Raw genomic sequence first — 16,868 nt, forward strand, 5'->3', positions numbered from 1 at the left:
GTGTGTGTGTGTGTGTGTGTGTGTGTGTGTGTGTGTGTGTGTGTGTGTGTGTGTGTGTGTGTGTGTGTGTGTGTGTGTGTGTGTGTGTGTGTGTGTGTGTGAACTGCAACACGCGACCATACGAACGCTCACACTTTCATTTATGTATTTTATGCACACCCACACATTTCACATTTTGGAGCTCTGCACACTTCAACAGCCTCGCAATAAAATGCTCTGATTTACACCTGTGTGTTCAATCAATTTGACAGACAAAAACACACACACACACACACACACACATGCACATTGTATGCATGAACAAACACTCGGGCACTTGTGTTCACTACAGTGACAACATTTGCATTCGCTCACACTCAAAGAAGGAGGAGGAAAAGCACTCTGACTGTGTGTGTGCGTGTGTGTGCGTGCTGCTCGTATTTTCCAATGTAAGGTTTCGTAACTCACACTCGTTACATAACAGCAGCAGGAGAGAGAGAGAGAGAGGGGGGGGGGTGGAGAGCACAGAGGGAGCACACATCTACGTCAGCATCCACTGTCAGAGGGAATCACTGGGGGAAATCTTTTTTGTTTTTGTTAAGCAGCGTAGCCAACACCTGCGATTTGAAGCATCCCTAATGCAATTAGCCCCCCCCCCCCGTGTCCGCTGCACCCGGATTGAGTGACACGATGAAGAGCGTTCACGGCGGGTGGTGCGAGGGACGGTGCGGTTGATGAGAAATGAGGGTTAAGAAATAAATAACAAGGTGTGCATATACAGGACTGTCTCAGAAAATTAGAATATTGTGATGAAGTCCTTTATTTTCTGTAATGCAATTCAAAAAACAAAAATGTCATGCATTCTTTTTTCGTACAAATCAACTGAATTGCTTATTATTTTTTACAGCTTAATATGCTGATTATCTCAAATATTAAAGAAAAAAAAAAAAAAATCCTACTAAATATTCTTATACTAAAAAAAAAATTATAAATAGTATTAAACAAACATAACCTGGTTTCTTGAAGCTCTGACAAACACACAGCTGTTATAAATCTTTTTTTTTTAACTCACTGAGGAAATATTTTTTTTTTTTTTAGATTTCTTAGTTTCAAAATTTTTAATTTTAAGTGTTATTATTTTAATAAAAAGTATTGCAATATTTCAGTTGATTTAAGAAGAATAAAGAAATTAATGATAGTTGATTTTGAATTATTTGAATGAGTATGTTTTTTACTTTAAAAGAAAAATTAAAAAAAAATATCACAATATGTAGATGCATCACGTGATGCATCCAACTCCCGTGAAGGCTTCTCCCACCGCAGCTCCTCCCTCCAGCTTCGCGTCGAGGTGAACAGAACCCGATTGTTGAGGATATGATCAATATGGTAAATAGTAACAATGCAGAAGAAGAAGAACTGTGTGGGGTCCGAGTCGAAACGAGATGATTGAGCGTCGCAGAACACAATAGAAATCCTCCTGCAGGTCGTCCCCCGGGCCCCAATGCGTTCCCATGCCGCCCCTACAGGCGGTGGACGGTAATGCCCGGAGCTGATCAGTGGAGTCGGACCTTTAATAGCACAGGGCTGGTGAGTTGCCTTCTCCCTGGCGGGGGCAGAGGTCAATGATGGTCTGACGGGGAAGACGTTACAGGCTGTGACCTCATTCGGATTCAGGATGTTTCACTGGACTGAGAGAGAAGGTTGGGTACTGTGTGTGTGTGTGTGTGTGTGTGTTTCTGTCTGATTGGCGACATGCTTAAGAGCGATAGGGCATCAGAATTTGTGGGCACCCATTAAACTATTAATTACCCTCCCCAACCTCTCTCTGGGGACGTCTCACGGCCACAGCGACACATTCGGCCTCAACGCTAACGTCACCCGTCGGGCGGCCGGCGGGTCGAAGGGACGCTGGAGAAACATCACCGAGCTCTCTCAGCCGAAGAATGCTCGATGTCTGGCGAGAGACGGGAGGACAAAGCAGCGCCACTCGGCTTTTCCTCCAGGGATTGAAAGCACTTCACAGCTAAAATATATGCAAACACACACACACACACACACATATACACATGGGGCGGCGGTGTCGGCTTATCCTGAATATTCAGTAAATATTGTTTTAGAAATGTACATATAATTACTATTCTGTACCAAATGACTTTAGTGTGTCTTTTTACTGAATAAAGGGAGGATGTCATCGAGCAGCAGAGGGGTGATTGGATAAACACTCGGCGCTGTCCAAACACAAGTTGTTTGTCCCGATTTCACCGCCGACTCGCTCTCGAGTCGACTCTGCGTTGACGTGCTAGAGTTGGGTCCAGGCTTGTTTGAATGAAGCCAAATGGCCAACGAAAAAAAACCTAGAGACATGAAAATAGTAGAAGTATCAATATTGATGCTTTTCGGTTATAATCCCATGTGTTGTTGATCGGTGGAGCGTCTCTGGACCAAACTCGAACAGCCGGCGCCACTCTGACAAGACAGCAGGCTTCATAAGTAACATTCAACACAAAGTACATGTACAACGTGTCATGGCAATCCTTGCACTAGATGTTCCCGTCCAGACCAAAGTGACGACCCAACGGACCAAACCAACAGAGCGACGTCGGCTTCTCGGACGAGCCGACGTCGCGCCGCCAGAACTACCTGGCGCAAAAAAACACCGCAGAGCTGTTCCCTCCTCTTCTTCTTCCCGCTTCACCTCCACGGCCCCGTCGGCGCGAGAACATCTGGGAACGTTCCACTCTAGATGTTTGCGCGTCACGATGCCGGAGGGAGACGCGTTAACGCGGCGAGTCGTCGCCTCGAGTCATCCACGGAGAACGGGAAAAAGAGGGGGAGGAGAGAAAAGGAGCGCGGCGATCTGAGCCTGCAGACACCTTTTAAGTAGATACAGTATGACATTGTCTGTGTGTGTGTGTTTTGTAACAGAAGGACAGTGCAGCTATTTTAGTGTCGCAGAGTAGCAGCTGGCACCCGCTCTGTCCTACATCTATTCCTACATCCCCTCGCCAACGATAGTTTTTCTCTTTACGAGGTAACGTCTGCGACGCGGCACGGGTTGCCATGGGGACGCGTGTTTGTCGGAGTGCCTCGCTCCAAGCTTTTATCGTCGCTTCCTAAAAGCTAGATCTTTAATGAGATGCCGCGGCCGAGATGCATTTCAAAAGGAGCCGATGAAAGCGGACTCCGGAGACATAAGAGCCCGATGTATCCGCTCAGAAGCCTTCAGAAGGCCCAGAGCCTTGCCATGCGGTGCATCACATCTGCCACCGCCTATAGGCTGAGCGTGAGCATGTGTGTGTGCGTGGGTGTGTGTCCGCTGTGACTTATGTGGGTCATCGATGCCCTACGGTACGGCGTGCCCAGTAGTGGAGGTGTGCTGATGTCAGGTTGCATTCAGCTGGGCAGGATGAATAACCAGGGACGTGTCCCTGTTACTGCAGACGAGGGAATGAAAGAAAGAAAGAAAGAAGCGTTGATCTGTTCAATCGGGAGACGGGCGGAGAGAGGTTCGGCCTTGGGGTACTGAGCGCTAACAATGGCTGATAGCGGGCGGGGGGGGGGGGGGGTCATCTGGGAGGCAGCTTCGAAGCCTGTAAACATTAGCTCAGGGATAAATCCGGATGTTGGACAACCAAGAGTTGTTCCCGTCGTGTCATCTGCGAACACGACGGGAACACACACCGGCAGCATCGATATTCAGAGGCGTCTCGTCAGCTGCTCAATGGATCGATAATTTGCGCTCAACGTCCTGAATTGAACTGAACATGCAAAGTGCCACTTCCACCAATTTCCACAGGGGTGTGTGTGTGTGTGTGTGTGTGTGGACGTGAGGCGTGTCATCCTGGCACTGGGATGTCCCATTTTATCACAATATTTACGCGGGAATTCAACCAGCGCTCGCTCCGAGGTCACCATCGGGAGGCTCGTGTGATTGGTGGTTCTGTCTCGAGAGTGGCAGCAGCGTATGTTTATGTGTGTGTGTTTGAGCCGTAGCCATGCACACACACACACACACGGGTATTAGAGCCTAGTGGGTCGGGGAAACACTCTTTTCCGGTGCTTGGGGGCGGGGCGGACGGACGCCATCCTCCAGTACCCAACACACACACACACACACACACACACCGTAGTATGCTCCTACGTACAGTTGGTCTTATGACTCCTGCACATGAACACACCCACCATGCAGGTCCCATCTATTATTTTCTACATTCAAGCATCGCCCATAGATTATGGGATGGCCACCATGAATAACATCATCGCTGCTCAAAATATTGCTACTGTAGGTGGCATTTGGTTCATGCATTTGGAAGAGCGCAACGGTCTCTTATATTGCCCCCCCCCCCCCCTGTCAACAGGACGCTCACGTGGGGGTCACACCCATCTCTTTGCTTCCCCCACCGGGCATTCCCATGGCCAGACCGGAGCGCTGTCCTCCAGCCAGGCGTCCCACGTCTGTGAGACGGTTGTAAACGGCAACATCCGTACGGGACAAGCTTTCAAACTGTGTGTGTGTGTGTGTATTTGTGTGTGTGTTTGCGTGTGTACGCTCCAACAAAAGGCCTAAAAATAGTCGGACGATGCCCATGTGACATATTGAGGCTAAAAGCTTGTGAATAATTTGTCGGCTGTGATGCAACACACACATCCCCCTTTCCCGAGCTCAGTCGTGAAAGTATGCGCCCGCCGGTTGGAAGGGGGCGTGGCCAGTGTTGTTGGAAGGGGGCGTGGCCAGTCTGTTCCGTTCGCACGGCATCACACAGATTTGACAGACGAAGACTTTTGGTGGTAATCGGGCGTTTCCGTTTCAGGTGTACCCGTGGTGCGGCGTGCTTCACACGATGGTATCAATAGAGTCGTGTTCCCTAGGTGCATACCGGTGACTCCTTCCCTGTTTTTCGCTTCCTTATCTTTCCTTCCCCCTTGTTTCGGCCAAAAAGCGAAATTCAGTCGCCGGCTTATCTCGCTTATCTAAAGCACTTCTTTGGAAGTGAAAACAAAGCGGACACCTGTTGCGTGTGCGTGACCTCGCAAAAGTATTTGTGGGCCACATGTGGCGGTTAAAACACACCGAGCACATTGTTTATGACTCCTTTTTCAATGTTTCCATACGTTTAGATATTTCTTTGGGGGTATTTGGTACAAATAAAAGTGAACAGAGATATTTCTATTTTTTTAAAGTAAAAAAAAAGAAGAAAAACCTCTGACTTTACTTTTTTTATTAAAATATTTGTTTCAAATCGTTTGGCAGAGTGATGCACATCAACATGTAAGCACCGTATAAAGATGAGGAATGTTCTAATATTACAGGTGTCTTGTGTCCTCGCAGCTCATTAAAACGTATTTATCCACGTTTCTGATTGCCAACTTGTGATCACTGTGAATCATGAGAAACGGGTTACGCCAGTTAAATCGTCATATGCAGCGTGTTCTAGCTTTACCGCTTTTGGCACAGTGGGAACTGCATTTCCTTTAATATATATACGTTGGCATTGCCCTGAAACCGGTTTATAAATAGTCCTCCATAAAGGAATCAGACCAAGAACCACCCACCGGAGCCGTTTTTCGGCGGCAGCGTATGCGTCCTCTCCATATGGAGTGAATATTAATGCTCCATCGCGGCATGCACGCGGTCAGGAGGGTCTCACATGTGTGTGTCTGACACGTGTGGCTTTGTAATCAGCTGCCAGTGTGTTGCATCCTCACTCTTTTTTTTCTCGGATAATTAGTAATAAGCGGTGAGACGGAAGCCTGAGCTCTATGGCGTAACCTCCGGTCGTGTATGATACTCTCCGCTGTTTAAGCGTCCCAAAACCACTCCCACTCGACTCCTCAGACGCGTAGCGGCGGCGTGTTGCGTTACTCAGCATCCAGTCAAAGCAAATAACCTTTTTTGCAAACCGCGCTATTGATTCAGCTGTTCACACAAGATTGGCTCGTTGGACAGGGTAAAGGTCAGGGGCTCGCTGGCTGTGTCGGGTTTAAGACCCGTGGACATATTGCTCCGACCCCCCCCCCCCCCCACCCCATTGTAGACACATCAGCACAAAAAAGCGCACCTTTGGGTTTAGAAATGTTATTCAACTCTGCCGAGTGAGTCGGAGGGGCACTCTGCGCGGCCGCCAGTCGGCATGTGAAGGACCTGAATTATTTAAAGCCACGAGAGGCGTGTGTGTGTGTGTGTGTGCGTGTGAGTGTGTGAGAGTGTGAGTTGAAGGCTAGTTCACCCCACTAGTCCTTCTCCCTCCACAACACCTCTAACGCCTGTGTTTGAGCGAGAGAGGCGCGGCCCCGTTTACAGCAGGTCACGGGACGGGAGGCACTTTCTCAGGCCGTCTGTCTCTGGGGAAAACTTCCACGCAATTCAATCTAGTTTGGGGGGGGGGGGCGAGGTTAAACATGCTGTTGAGCAAAGAGAGCCACATATAGAATGAAGAGAGGGTACGATGGGAGGAGGAGGGGCCACGCATGCCAGCCTGGGGAGTTGTTTTTATTGTTTAAGATAAGACAGCCGGGCTGACAGGACGCCTGATAAGCAGCCCGACTGTCAGGTTTGGCAGCCCGGCGGGGTGAAGTGAGAGAACATGGTGGGGGCGGAGGGGGGGGGGTGAGGCAGGCAGGCAGACGGCTAAAAGTGAATACAGGCTGCTCGGAAGTTGTAAAGGGAATAATTTAGAGGGAGGGCACCTGGCGTTGGAATTTGAGACCGTTGACGCGGCGCCGCGCTGAATTCAAATCCTTCGGTTACATCCATGCGCCGAGCGGGTCGCCCGACGCCCGGCGCGCGGCCCGGCATTGTGATGGCATTCAGGGGGGGGGGGGGTGTAGCACCGACACAACCTTTTCAATCGTACACACACAGATTGGTATGAAGCAGCTGCCCAGACAGAAATTATGTACAGCTCAAAATGTGATGACCAAATATACTTTAATAATACGTCATAGTCAGGGTTCGTACGGTCATGGAAAACCTGGAAAAGTCCTGGAATTTTAAAATGGTCATTTCCAGGCCTGGAAAAGTCCTGGAAAAAACGTAAATCATAAAAGTTTTGGAAAAGTCATGGAAATTTGTTATCATCACATGTTCATTCATGCGGAGTTTGAAATAATTAATATGTTTTTTAAAGAAAGACGCTCAAAATATAAGCCGGCGTACGCTCTCCATACGCAAAATGTTCTAAATTGTTCATGTTTATACCGAGATTTCAGTTTGGTCATGGAAATTTGGTTTAAAGTCATGGAAAAGTCCTGGAAATCCATCGGTCAAAATGTGTAAGAACCCTGATAGTAATAATAATAATGCTTATCTTGTGTCCCTGTCGTATTTATGAGAAACACCATGACGTAGAGTTGTCGTACATCGTGTCTCTTTCTCGTCTCCAGGGAAGCCCCAGAGCGTCGAGAGCTCCGAGCGGGTCCAGCTGTCGGGGACGTACAACGTCCGCAAGGGGAAGCTGCAGCTGCCGGTGAACCGCTGGACCAGACGGCAGGTCATCCTGTGCGGCACCTGCCTCATCGTCTCCTCCGTGAAGGAGAGCCAGACGGGCAAGATGCACATCCTGCCGCTCATTGGAGGAAAAGTAAGTCGGAAGTCACGACACGACTTTGTTTTTGGTTTCATGGCGATGTTATGTAATGTGTTCTCTGGATCGTAAACCCATAATGTCACATCGCTCGTGGGTGAGCTGATAACGCCGCCCGTATCGCCCTCTGCCAACGTCTCTCTGCGCAAAGAAGATTTCTCCTGATGACATTTCACCTTGAACAAATGTTTGTCCCTCCGTGACTCGGAGGAACGCTGCCGACCGGTTCAGCTCAATGTCGTCAGAAATGGTTCACGCCAGGTTTTTTTAAATTTATTTTTTTACAATGTCCATTTCTAATCTGGAGTCATAATTCTGCGATGGATCACTCGGGCGTTCGAGTAGCACGATTTCCCTTTCCCCCAAAAAATGACCTTTATCTGTTTATTGCTTTATGGATCTGTTTATCTGCAAGGCCATTAAATAAGCTCCAAGGCTCCCCTGGAAAGCCAGCCCTGTCCTCCGCCTGCCAAAGTATACTTCACATTCTGCCACGCCCGGTTTTTAAACATTTCACAGACACACACACACACACACACACACACACGCCTGACCTCTAGTCAACTATTCGTCCCTGCATGTGCCTGTGTGTGGTGGGTTGTATGCGTGCCAGTGTTGTATTCAAACACATAACTAGTCATCCATTAATTCGCTGTGTGTGTGTGTGTGTGTGTGTGTGTGTGTGTGTGTGTGTGTGTGTGTGTGTGTGTGTGTGTGTGTGTGTGTGTGTGTGTGTGTGTGTGTGTGTGTGTGTGTGTGTGTGTGTGTGTGTGTGTGTGTGTGTGTGTGTGTGTGTGTGTGGCACTGCGTGTCTAAAGCGCAAATCCAACATACATTTATTCTCGTTGAAGTCACATGTGTTCTCTGTGTGACCGCTCATGCCTCATATGTGTCGTTCCGTGTGCGTCCGGTGCACTGGACGTGTCCACCCTGCAGCCAGCACGCGTTATTAAGAACCAGCGCTCGCGTATCGAGACGTGCCGGCTCGTTCTCGGCGGTTACCGTTTGTCTCCAAGGCAGAGGGGAGCGGGGGGGTTAAAGCCTAATGCTGAGGCCGCGCTGTCGCTCAATGTGTGCGTCTTGTTGTCGTTCTGCAGGTGGAGGAGGTGAAGAAGCACAACCACTGTTTGGCTTTCAGCTCGGCGGGGCCTCAGAGTCAAACCTACTACGTCAGCTTCGACAGCTTCACGGAGCGCCTGCGCTGGCACCGACACGCTGCCAAGGTGTGTGTGTGTGTGTGTGTGGTACACAGGTACGCCGGCCAGTAGTGACTGAAAACACATAACGACCAGCACTTGGCTCTTGCTCCTTTATCTCTCATTTGAACTCAAGTAGGCCACAGCCAAAAAAAACAGGGACACGCATGTCAGCAGCACCCAGAGGGGCCACTCAGAATAGAAGCCCGGATAGAAGCAGTACGCGCCCCGGTGGCGAGCCTCGAAGTTAACTCCAAGCGCGGAAAAAGCTCGGGCTCACAGGGTGTAGAGTTTCTCTTTTTAAACGAGGTAAATTTGACTAACAAATCGCAGGTTAACTGCTCGACGCACCTGCTGTGCAACGAGATTCAGGCGATGATGTAATGGCAGGTCACTAACCTGTCAGACTCCCCCCCCCTCACTTCTCCTGATTCCTTAATCCTAAAAAGATTGGCCATTGAGTGACATTTGACCATTTAGCAGCGGGCGACACACACACACACACACACACACACACACACACAAGGCACACACGCAGTTCACTAGTTTAAGTCTTGTGCGGTCGTGATAATCCCGTTTAAATCTTTGTTTCTCTTCCCCTCCCTCGTCTAGATGGTGTCCCAGAGGATCAACTCGGTAGATCTGTCCTGCTGCAGCCTGGAGCAGCTTCCCCCCAACCTCTTCTACAGCCTCGACCTCACCCACCTCAACCTCAAGCATAACTTCCTGCCTGCGGACCAGCGGCTGCAGCAGCTGCAGAGGTACGGTGGCGTCAGGAAATGCATCGCGAACACACCTGAGGACGGGGGGGGGGGGGGGGGCAGGGAGACGGGGAGGAGGACTCGGCCACAGGGGGGCTGCAGCAGCTTCCTGCTGCAATTTGAGAGCCGTCGACCCGAGCGGTCTCGGACTTCGGCCGTTGGCACATGGGCAACAAATAGGCTCGCCAGGACTGTGCCGTATCAGGCTATGCCAAATGAGCCCAGAGCGTTAGATGAGTCTGCAGGGGAGCTTTTAATGTGGCCGGCCTCCTTCACTCTCCCTCTCTGTGGGCACCATCTGCTGCATGCTTATCATGGTCCCAGATTAAAGCCCACAGTCAAGACGTGTGCAGTGTGGGTGTGTGTGGGTGTGCACAAATGTATTTGCATTCATGTACACAGTGGTACATGTGCACGCCTGTCACAGCTTTTTTTACTGAAGATTATCGGCAGAAGATTTTCATCGTTTGAGTGAATGAATTGTGTGAATTGGATGCGTGTGCGTGTGCGTGCGTGTGTGTGTGTGTGGAGGAGAGAGTTGGTTGCTTGGATGCAGCCGGGAAAATAAAAAAGTGGCTGCAGGCTACATATTTGGGGTCAGTGCATACAAATGTTTTATACAGTATGGCATTCATTTCTTTCTTTTCTTTTTTTCAAGATGACTGCACTGACAGGAATGTGTGTGTGTGTGTGTGTGTGTGTTTGTGGCTGTGCGCGTACAATCTGGCGTGCTTGCGTGTCTTCCAGAGAAAGAATTGAGAATGAGTAGGAGGTCAATCTTCTGAATAAAGACGGGTGTTAGAAAGCAGACGACCCGAGGGGACGTATCTGGTTTCACAAATATCGGCTAAATGAAGCGTAGCTCCCCTGCTGGTCAAGCGAGATAACGTCCATTCATCTTTGCCAAACCTAAGTAGGCTCGTCCGCATTTGACCCAGCATGACAGAAAAAGAGGTCAGTAATGAGAAAGAGATGAATAGTCGGCTGAAAATAGAGAAACGTTTTGACGGGAACGTGGAGCGGGGTTGCTTCACTGCTCGCGTTTTCTCCCCCCGAGAGGCTGAAGTCCAAAGAGCTGGAGTCGGGAACAACAATGCTCTGTGTGCAGGAACAGACTCTCACACAACTGTGCACACCGAGACACACACACACACACACACACACACAGTTGTGTGAGTCTGTTTTCGTTTCAGTATAAACACACGTCTCTGACATCTAACGTGGGGTCAGAGTGCTTTGTGTTTTTCCAAGAGGAACGGAATGTGTGAACCTGCCTCATGCCTCTCTCTCTCTCTCTCTCTCTAATCTCTCTCTCTCTATTCTCTCTGGCCAAATGCTAACTGGTTGGTGATCTGCCAATCAGATATGCGTATAATCCGTCGTCTGGGTAACGAGCTGTCTCCTCTGGCATGGGACTGACTGCCTTCCCAGCATGCATCCCACTGAGAGACGGAGGAAATAATCCGCTGTTGCGTTCATATGATGTTTATAATACATATGCATGGTAGTCCAGTTAAATTACAAAGGAGATAAAACCCACAAAAAAGAGGGGGAAGGGGGGGTGAGAGAGAGGGAATTACGTTTGACAGAATTGTGTCAGAAACATGGCGTTTGAAATGAAAGCGGTGAAATAGTTAAAGTTACACTCATTTATCTTTTGGGTCGCTAAAAAAAAACCCCAACATTGACGTTTTCTTCCGCCCCTATAAAGTAGATCTGTAGAACATTTGTGCAAGCGGTTGGTGTTTTACACCTTCAGCCGACACAGAATAGCATTAGCATTCGTTCAGCGTGCGTCTGTGCCCACCGAATGAGTCCGAGGCCAATATCCACGCTCCTTTTACTCCTCGTTTGCTCTTCATCAAGCCCTGAGAGCCGTAGCTGGCTGGCTCTCTTTCTTTTTGTTCTGGTTACAACAGCGAGAGATGAGATTGATGACGGCGGAGCACCAGGAACCCTGAAAGGGCTCCGTGGAGCTGAGGGGAAGTGCAGAGTCAGAGGACCGCTGCTTGTGGGCTTCACAGCCGCGCTGACGGATTGGTTGCTTATTGGGGCTTTTTTTATAAACAGGTTTTCGTTTACACAGAGCGGCGTTTCCGTTTATTTACGATGTCCACACCTTTCGCTTCTCTTGCTGGTCGTCCATGACTTCAGCTCACGAGCAGCTTTGTGTTTACCAGCTCATCTCTGAATTTGTCTCTGCGCCATCGAGGGGAAGGAAGACGTTGCTGGAGATTAGGACTTTGAAGGGTGAAGCACAGCCATGAGAATGACTGCTCGCTGTGCGTGTGGCACGCCAAGCTCATACTGCAGGCCTCTGACCTCATGACCTCTAGGCTGCTCACGATGAAGAGTCAAATCTTGTTCCTAAAGCCAACCCTCTCGTTAACTCTCTCCTCTTCATCCCCCGTGGGTAGTGAGGCTGCAATGAGGTCTCTCCATCGCACGTTGTCCATGGCAACCTGTTTAGCCTCTCCCCTGCACCGTGTCCGGTTAGCTCCTCCCACTTGACCAGCCAGCAGGGCGGGATCTCGCTGCTCTCAAGCCGATGCAAGATTGATTTTGTTTTTGGGACCAAATGCTACTTTAACACATAAAGTAAATATAAAAGCAAACTCGCAAATTGTAGATAACGAACCAATAAAATGACTTTTTTTTACAATAAAATCCCCCAAAAACAATGTTTTGACTAAATTACACACGTCTGAACAAAACTAAATCCCTTTGGATGTTTTTTTTTAAGTTCAAGGTTGAATTAAATTAATTAAGGATGATGGCGTAGGTCGTGTTTCGGGCGCTGCGGAATGAAAGCGTTGATCGTCTGATCCATTGACCGTATGAATAATTACCAGTGCAGCTTTTTTTTTTTTATGCACCTGGAAATGAGCAAGGAGAAAAGAGAACAGCATGACCACACAAAACGCCAGCGGATGACACAGACCACGGGAGAGGCTGAGGAGGGAGCGTGAGCATGACTCAGCACATCGCAGGGGGGGATTTAATGGGGGGAGGACCTCCCCTCCACCCACGGGACTCACCCTCAGCTGGAACAACTCGGCCGGCCTAATCGATCGCCCTGACGTGTCCCGTTGCCTTTTACCTCCGTCAGCATGACATATAGTGTGTCCATGTGTGTGTAAACCGTGTGTGTGTGTGTGTGTGGATGCATGATGGGAGGTACATCAAATCGTGCCAGTTTAAGCAGCTGCTCCAGCGACTATGGCGCAGTGCCCATCTCGGGGATAACAGGTCCCATGTGTGTCTTTATGTGTGTGGACGGATAAATAAAGACCCCTGCTTCGCCTTGTGTGCCCCCCCCCCCCCCCCACACACACACACACCCCTCCACTCTTCTGAAGGTCAACGCTCTGCCATAGGACACCCAGCCAAATGCCACTGGCCACTGTTTGAATGAACAACACACAGTTGTTTTCTCAACAACCAGACGTAAAGGTTTCGGCGGGTTGTTTCTAACTGTGTGTGTGTGTGTGTGTGTGTTTTTTCAATTAAACTAATTCTGTGTAAGCTACACGTTGTTACATCGCCCCGATTCATGAATATATTTATGAATAACTTCCACTCTCTTACAATATTCATGTTGACAAGATACAACTACGTCTCCAGTCCCTCGCTCACACTCCTCTCCTCTTCCCTCCTCCTCTTCTCTCCTCCTCTTCTCCTCCTTATGCCTCTTTTCAACTCGTGTCCTCTACTTGCAGATTTTCTCGCCTGCGAAGCCTCAACCTGTCCAACAACCACATCGGCCAGTTCCCCGTGGCCATCTGTGACATCCCCACGCTGACGGAGGTCAACCTCAGCTGCAACTACCTGACGTGTGTCCCGAGCTCCGTGGGCGCCATGAGCAGGTGAGTACGAACAGGAAGCGACGGGAACTCCAGATGTTCACCACGTCCGATGGCGTTTATGGTTGGATCCTTATCTATCTTTTTCTTTTTAAAATACACTTTGGTTGTTCTTCCTCGGTTGTATCTGTGCCGTCCCTCCCCCCCCCCCCCCCCCACACCTCTCCCCACTATTATATAATCGCACCACTCTTTCACTTATTGCCGTGTCGAAGCTGGGCGAGCGCGAGCTCGCATCGATGCCATCTCCGGGCTGGGTGGAACACCAGTGAATCTATTCAACAAACCGACCACACAGCCAAATGTGGGCGTTACCTAGCAACGAGTGCATGGCATAACAACCACCATGGTTCGCTTAGCTAGTTTCGACATGCGAGCAAACGGCAACACAACTTGCAAAGTCATCTTTGCCCCGTGACGTGTTCTCTTTTGTCCGTCTGCGGAAAGCACAATATACATATTTCATTTTTGTAAGTGTTTTCTGCATGTTAGCATATTTTACCTATTCTATATATTCATTGCGAAGAGACGCATTTTGCCCGTCTACTTTTGCATCGTGGTGCAAAACATGCAGGTCTCATTGGAGGACCACTGCATCGCCTTTTAAATGAATTGTGTCACTTGATTCTGGTTGCAGAGCCAATTTGTCGAAAATAATCCCAGATTTCTATTTCTATTCCAATTTATTCAATGGGGGATGGTGCCAGTTAGATTTTGCTGGCCCAAAAAAAACCTAGTTTCTTCTTCTGGGAGAACATTTGAAGTTCTGGTGGGGCTCCAGTATCAGTCCCCTTTGCTTGTGGGAAAATCTGTTTACTAACTCGGTAAAGGAGTTTCAGATATTTTAAATGAATCAGGTCTTAAACTTGATGATTCATGCATTATTAGGCATAATCTACCCCCCCCCCTCCCCCCGCCGCCGCCGCCATGACAACAGGGTCTCGACTGACTCACAGGGCATGTGCTGTCAACTCACAGCTCAACTGTGTGTGGAAGCCGGGCTCCATGAGAAGTTAATCTGCAGGAATGATCTGGTATGCCTGTAAATTCCCGAAGGAGGTCCAGTATGGCGCGTGCGCCGCTTCCGCCCCCTGCTGGACACCAGCTGTACCGATTCCACTAACGTCGCCGCGCTCCTCTCTCTCAAGCCTGCAGACGTTCCTGCTGGATGGCAACAGTCTGGAGGAGCTGCCCGCGGAGCTGGGCTCCCTCCAGAGGCTCGGCTACCTGGGCCTCTCCTTCAACCAGTTCAGCCACGTGCCTCAGGTGCTGGAGCAGCTGGCCTCCATGGAGAAGCTGTGCATGGCTGGAAACAGCCTGGACACGCTCACCCTGCAGAACTTCCGGCTGCTCCGCGTCAAACACATCGACCTGAGGTACGGTGAAGATTAGGCGGGTCGTTTAGGAAATATGCAGAAAAGTCAAACGGGATTATGTCGGGGTGTGAATGCGAAGGAGCTACTTGACTAACGTCTTCACGAGCATCAGTCCACGCTCATGTCATCCCACTAATGATGGAAACAAGAGGGGAGGAAGCTCAGAGCGCACGCAGTCAGGGAATCATTGGCTTTCAGCGGCTCCATCGAGTTTCTTCTCACTCAAAAAGCACAAGCCGGGAGTGACTTGCACTATTTTCCAGTTAATACTTCACCCCTTGTGACTTTGCTGAGATGAGGTCAGTCAATACAGTTTTTCCAGCGTTGCTGTTTTGGGCAAAGATCACTCGGTATCTGTGATGAGGAGGACGAGCGTTTCGCTTTATGTCGATTCTATTTACAGAAATGTGTCCGGAATGTGTTTTGAAACGATGAATCAATGAATCGACGGGTTTATTGTTTAATGCGACAACAATCAATTCATGGATTCATCGATTGGTCTGAAAAATGTCAAAGAAAATAGTTTGAAATGCTCGGCACAAGAAGACTTTTCTTAAAATGTGCTGTGTTGGCGGCTTTCTTGTCAATTTAAATTCAAAACTTTGAGTTTTGGCCTGTTTGAAGACGTCATCTTGAGTTTATAGTTTTATATTATATGATCGTGGAATGAAAAGGATCAATCAATCAATTATCGCTTTCCTAGGAGAGGACACGCAAAGTGTTTAATATTTGATAGATAAGTTATTTTAAAATACATAATCATAAAACACAAACACAATATATAATTCTGAAATTGTAAAACAATCAAATAAATAGTTTTAGCTGTTTAAAATATTATGAAAGTTTGTTTCTACATTTCTTTTGAAAGTTGGGTTTTTTAAATTATAATTCTTCTGCCGATCAGGACGAACGGGGCATCCCATTCAGCCTGAATATAGTCAACCAAGTTCTGGTATTTGCTCACGTAAATATAATAAATATAAAGACGCCTTCTGACCCCGAGGCCTCAGGAGAAACATCCTGCGCTCTTCAGCCCGCTCCGCTTGGCGCTGAGCCTCCGTCTGCTCCCTGCTCCCTCCGTCAGGTTGAACAGGATCTCCAGCATGGTGCCGGATGAGCCCGACCTGCTGCGCCACGTGACCCAGCTGGACGTCAGGGACAACCGGCTGACGGAGCTGGACGCCTCCGTCTTCCCCAGACTGGAGGTGCTCCACTGCGAGAGGAACCGCATCGTTTCCCTCAAGGCCAAGGGCGGCTTGCTCAAAGGCATCTACGCCTCCAACAACGGTGGGCATCGGGCACGTGCGCCTGAGAAAAGAAAGCGCCCACACCCCCCCCCCCTTTTCCCTACCTCACACCCCCCACCACCACCACCTCTAAACTGAAATCAAAGTAACTCCCATCTCACTTCCCGTCCCGCCCTCCTCTACCTCAGCACCTTTATTTCACCCCACGCTTTTTTCATCAGTGCCGCAGTCTCCTTGCTTCCCCCCCCCCTCCCCCAGCCTCCCCTCCATTTTCCGTCTACCTGCTGTTGTAAAGAGCCGCGTCTGTCCTTGCCGGAGGTTAATGTGTCTGGATTTCTCCCCACAGAGCTCCGGCAACTGGATGTGAGTCCTGTGCCCTCCAATCTTAGTTACATGGACATCTCCAGGTGAGAACAATTCCACAAGTGTACACACACACACACACAGACACACACACGTACGAATGCAACGCTAATAAGAAGTAATAGCTTTAAAGATCCTGTAATTGCGTCGCCGAGTACCTGGTAACCTAATCTGTGGATGATAGAGGTCACGCTCAGCCTGGATATCTTCCTTGAGGACAATAAGAAAGAGACAATTAGAGTATTTTCATTTCAAGGGCTGTTCAGATTTTTTGTAATTTCTTCTTATCCTTTTGAGATCTGTTGAGAGTTGTACAAATTGTTGCATTGTTTGAAATGCAACCCGGCTGAGAAAAAAGGATCAGAAATGGTCCAAAATATGTGAAGACAGAGACTCTCCAAGCACCAACGAAAGATGCTTTTCTTTTTCTTTTCTAGCAGGACTGTTCAGATCACAGTACATTAGATTCAACGTTAGCTCTCTCGTTTTTTTCCTTCCAA

General features: G+C 48.9%; 1 protein-coding gene across 1 annotated transcript in view; it reads left to right on the forward strand.

The window, feature by feature from the left end:
• The window catches only part of phlpp1 (PH domain and leucine rich repeat protein phosphatase 1), a 39,377-nt gene that overhangs the window by 14,911 nt on the left and 7,598 nt on the right, over window positions 1-16,868 (forward strand). The window contains exons 2-8 of the mRNA XM_056420352.1: window positions 7,363-7,559; window positions 8,660-8,785; window positions 9,371-9,519; window positions 13,239-13,385; window positions 14,531-14,758; window positions 15,843-16,045; window positions 16,352-16,412. Of these exons, the coding sequence (XP_056276327.1) occupies window positions 7,363-7,559; window positions 8,660-8,785; window positions 9,371-9,519; window positions 13,239-13,385; window positions 14,531-14,758; window positions 15,843-16,045; window positions 16,352-16,412 (1,111 nt within the window). The remainder of the gene's footprint in view (window positions 1-7,362; window positions 7,560-8,659; window positions 8,786-9,370; window positions 9,520-13,238; window positions 13,386-14,530; window positions 14,759-15,842; window positions 16,046-16,351; window positions 16,413-16,868) is intronic.

Source organism: Pseudoliparis swirei, chromosome 8 (genome assembly GCF_029220125.1).
Source record: "Pseudoliparis swirei isolate HS2019 ecotype Mariana Trench chromosome 8, NWPU_hadal_v1, whole genome shotgun sequence".
Lineage (NCBI taxonomy): Eukaryota > Metazoa > Chordata > Actinopteri > Perciformes > Liparidae > Pseudoliparis > Pseudoliparis swirei.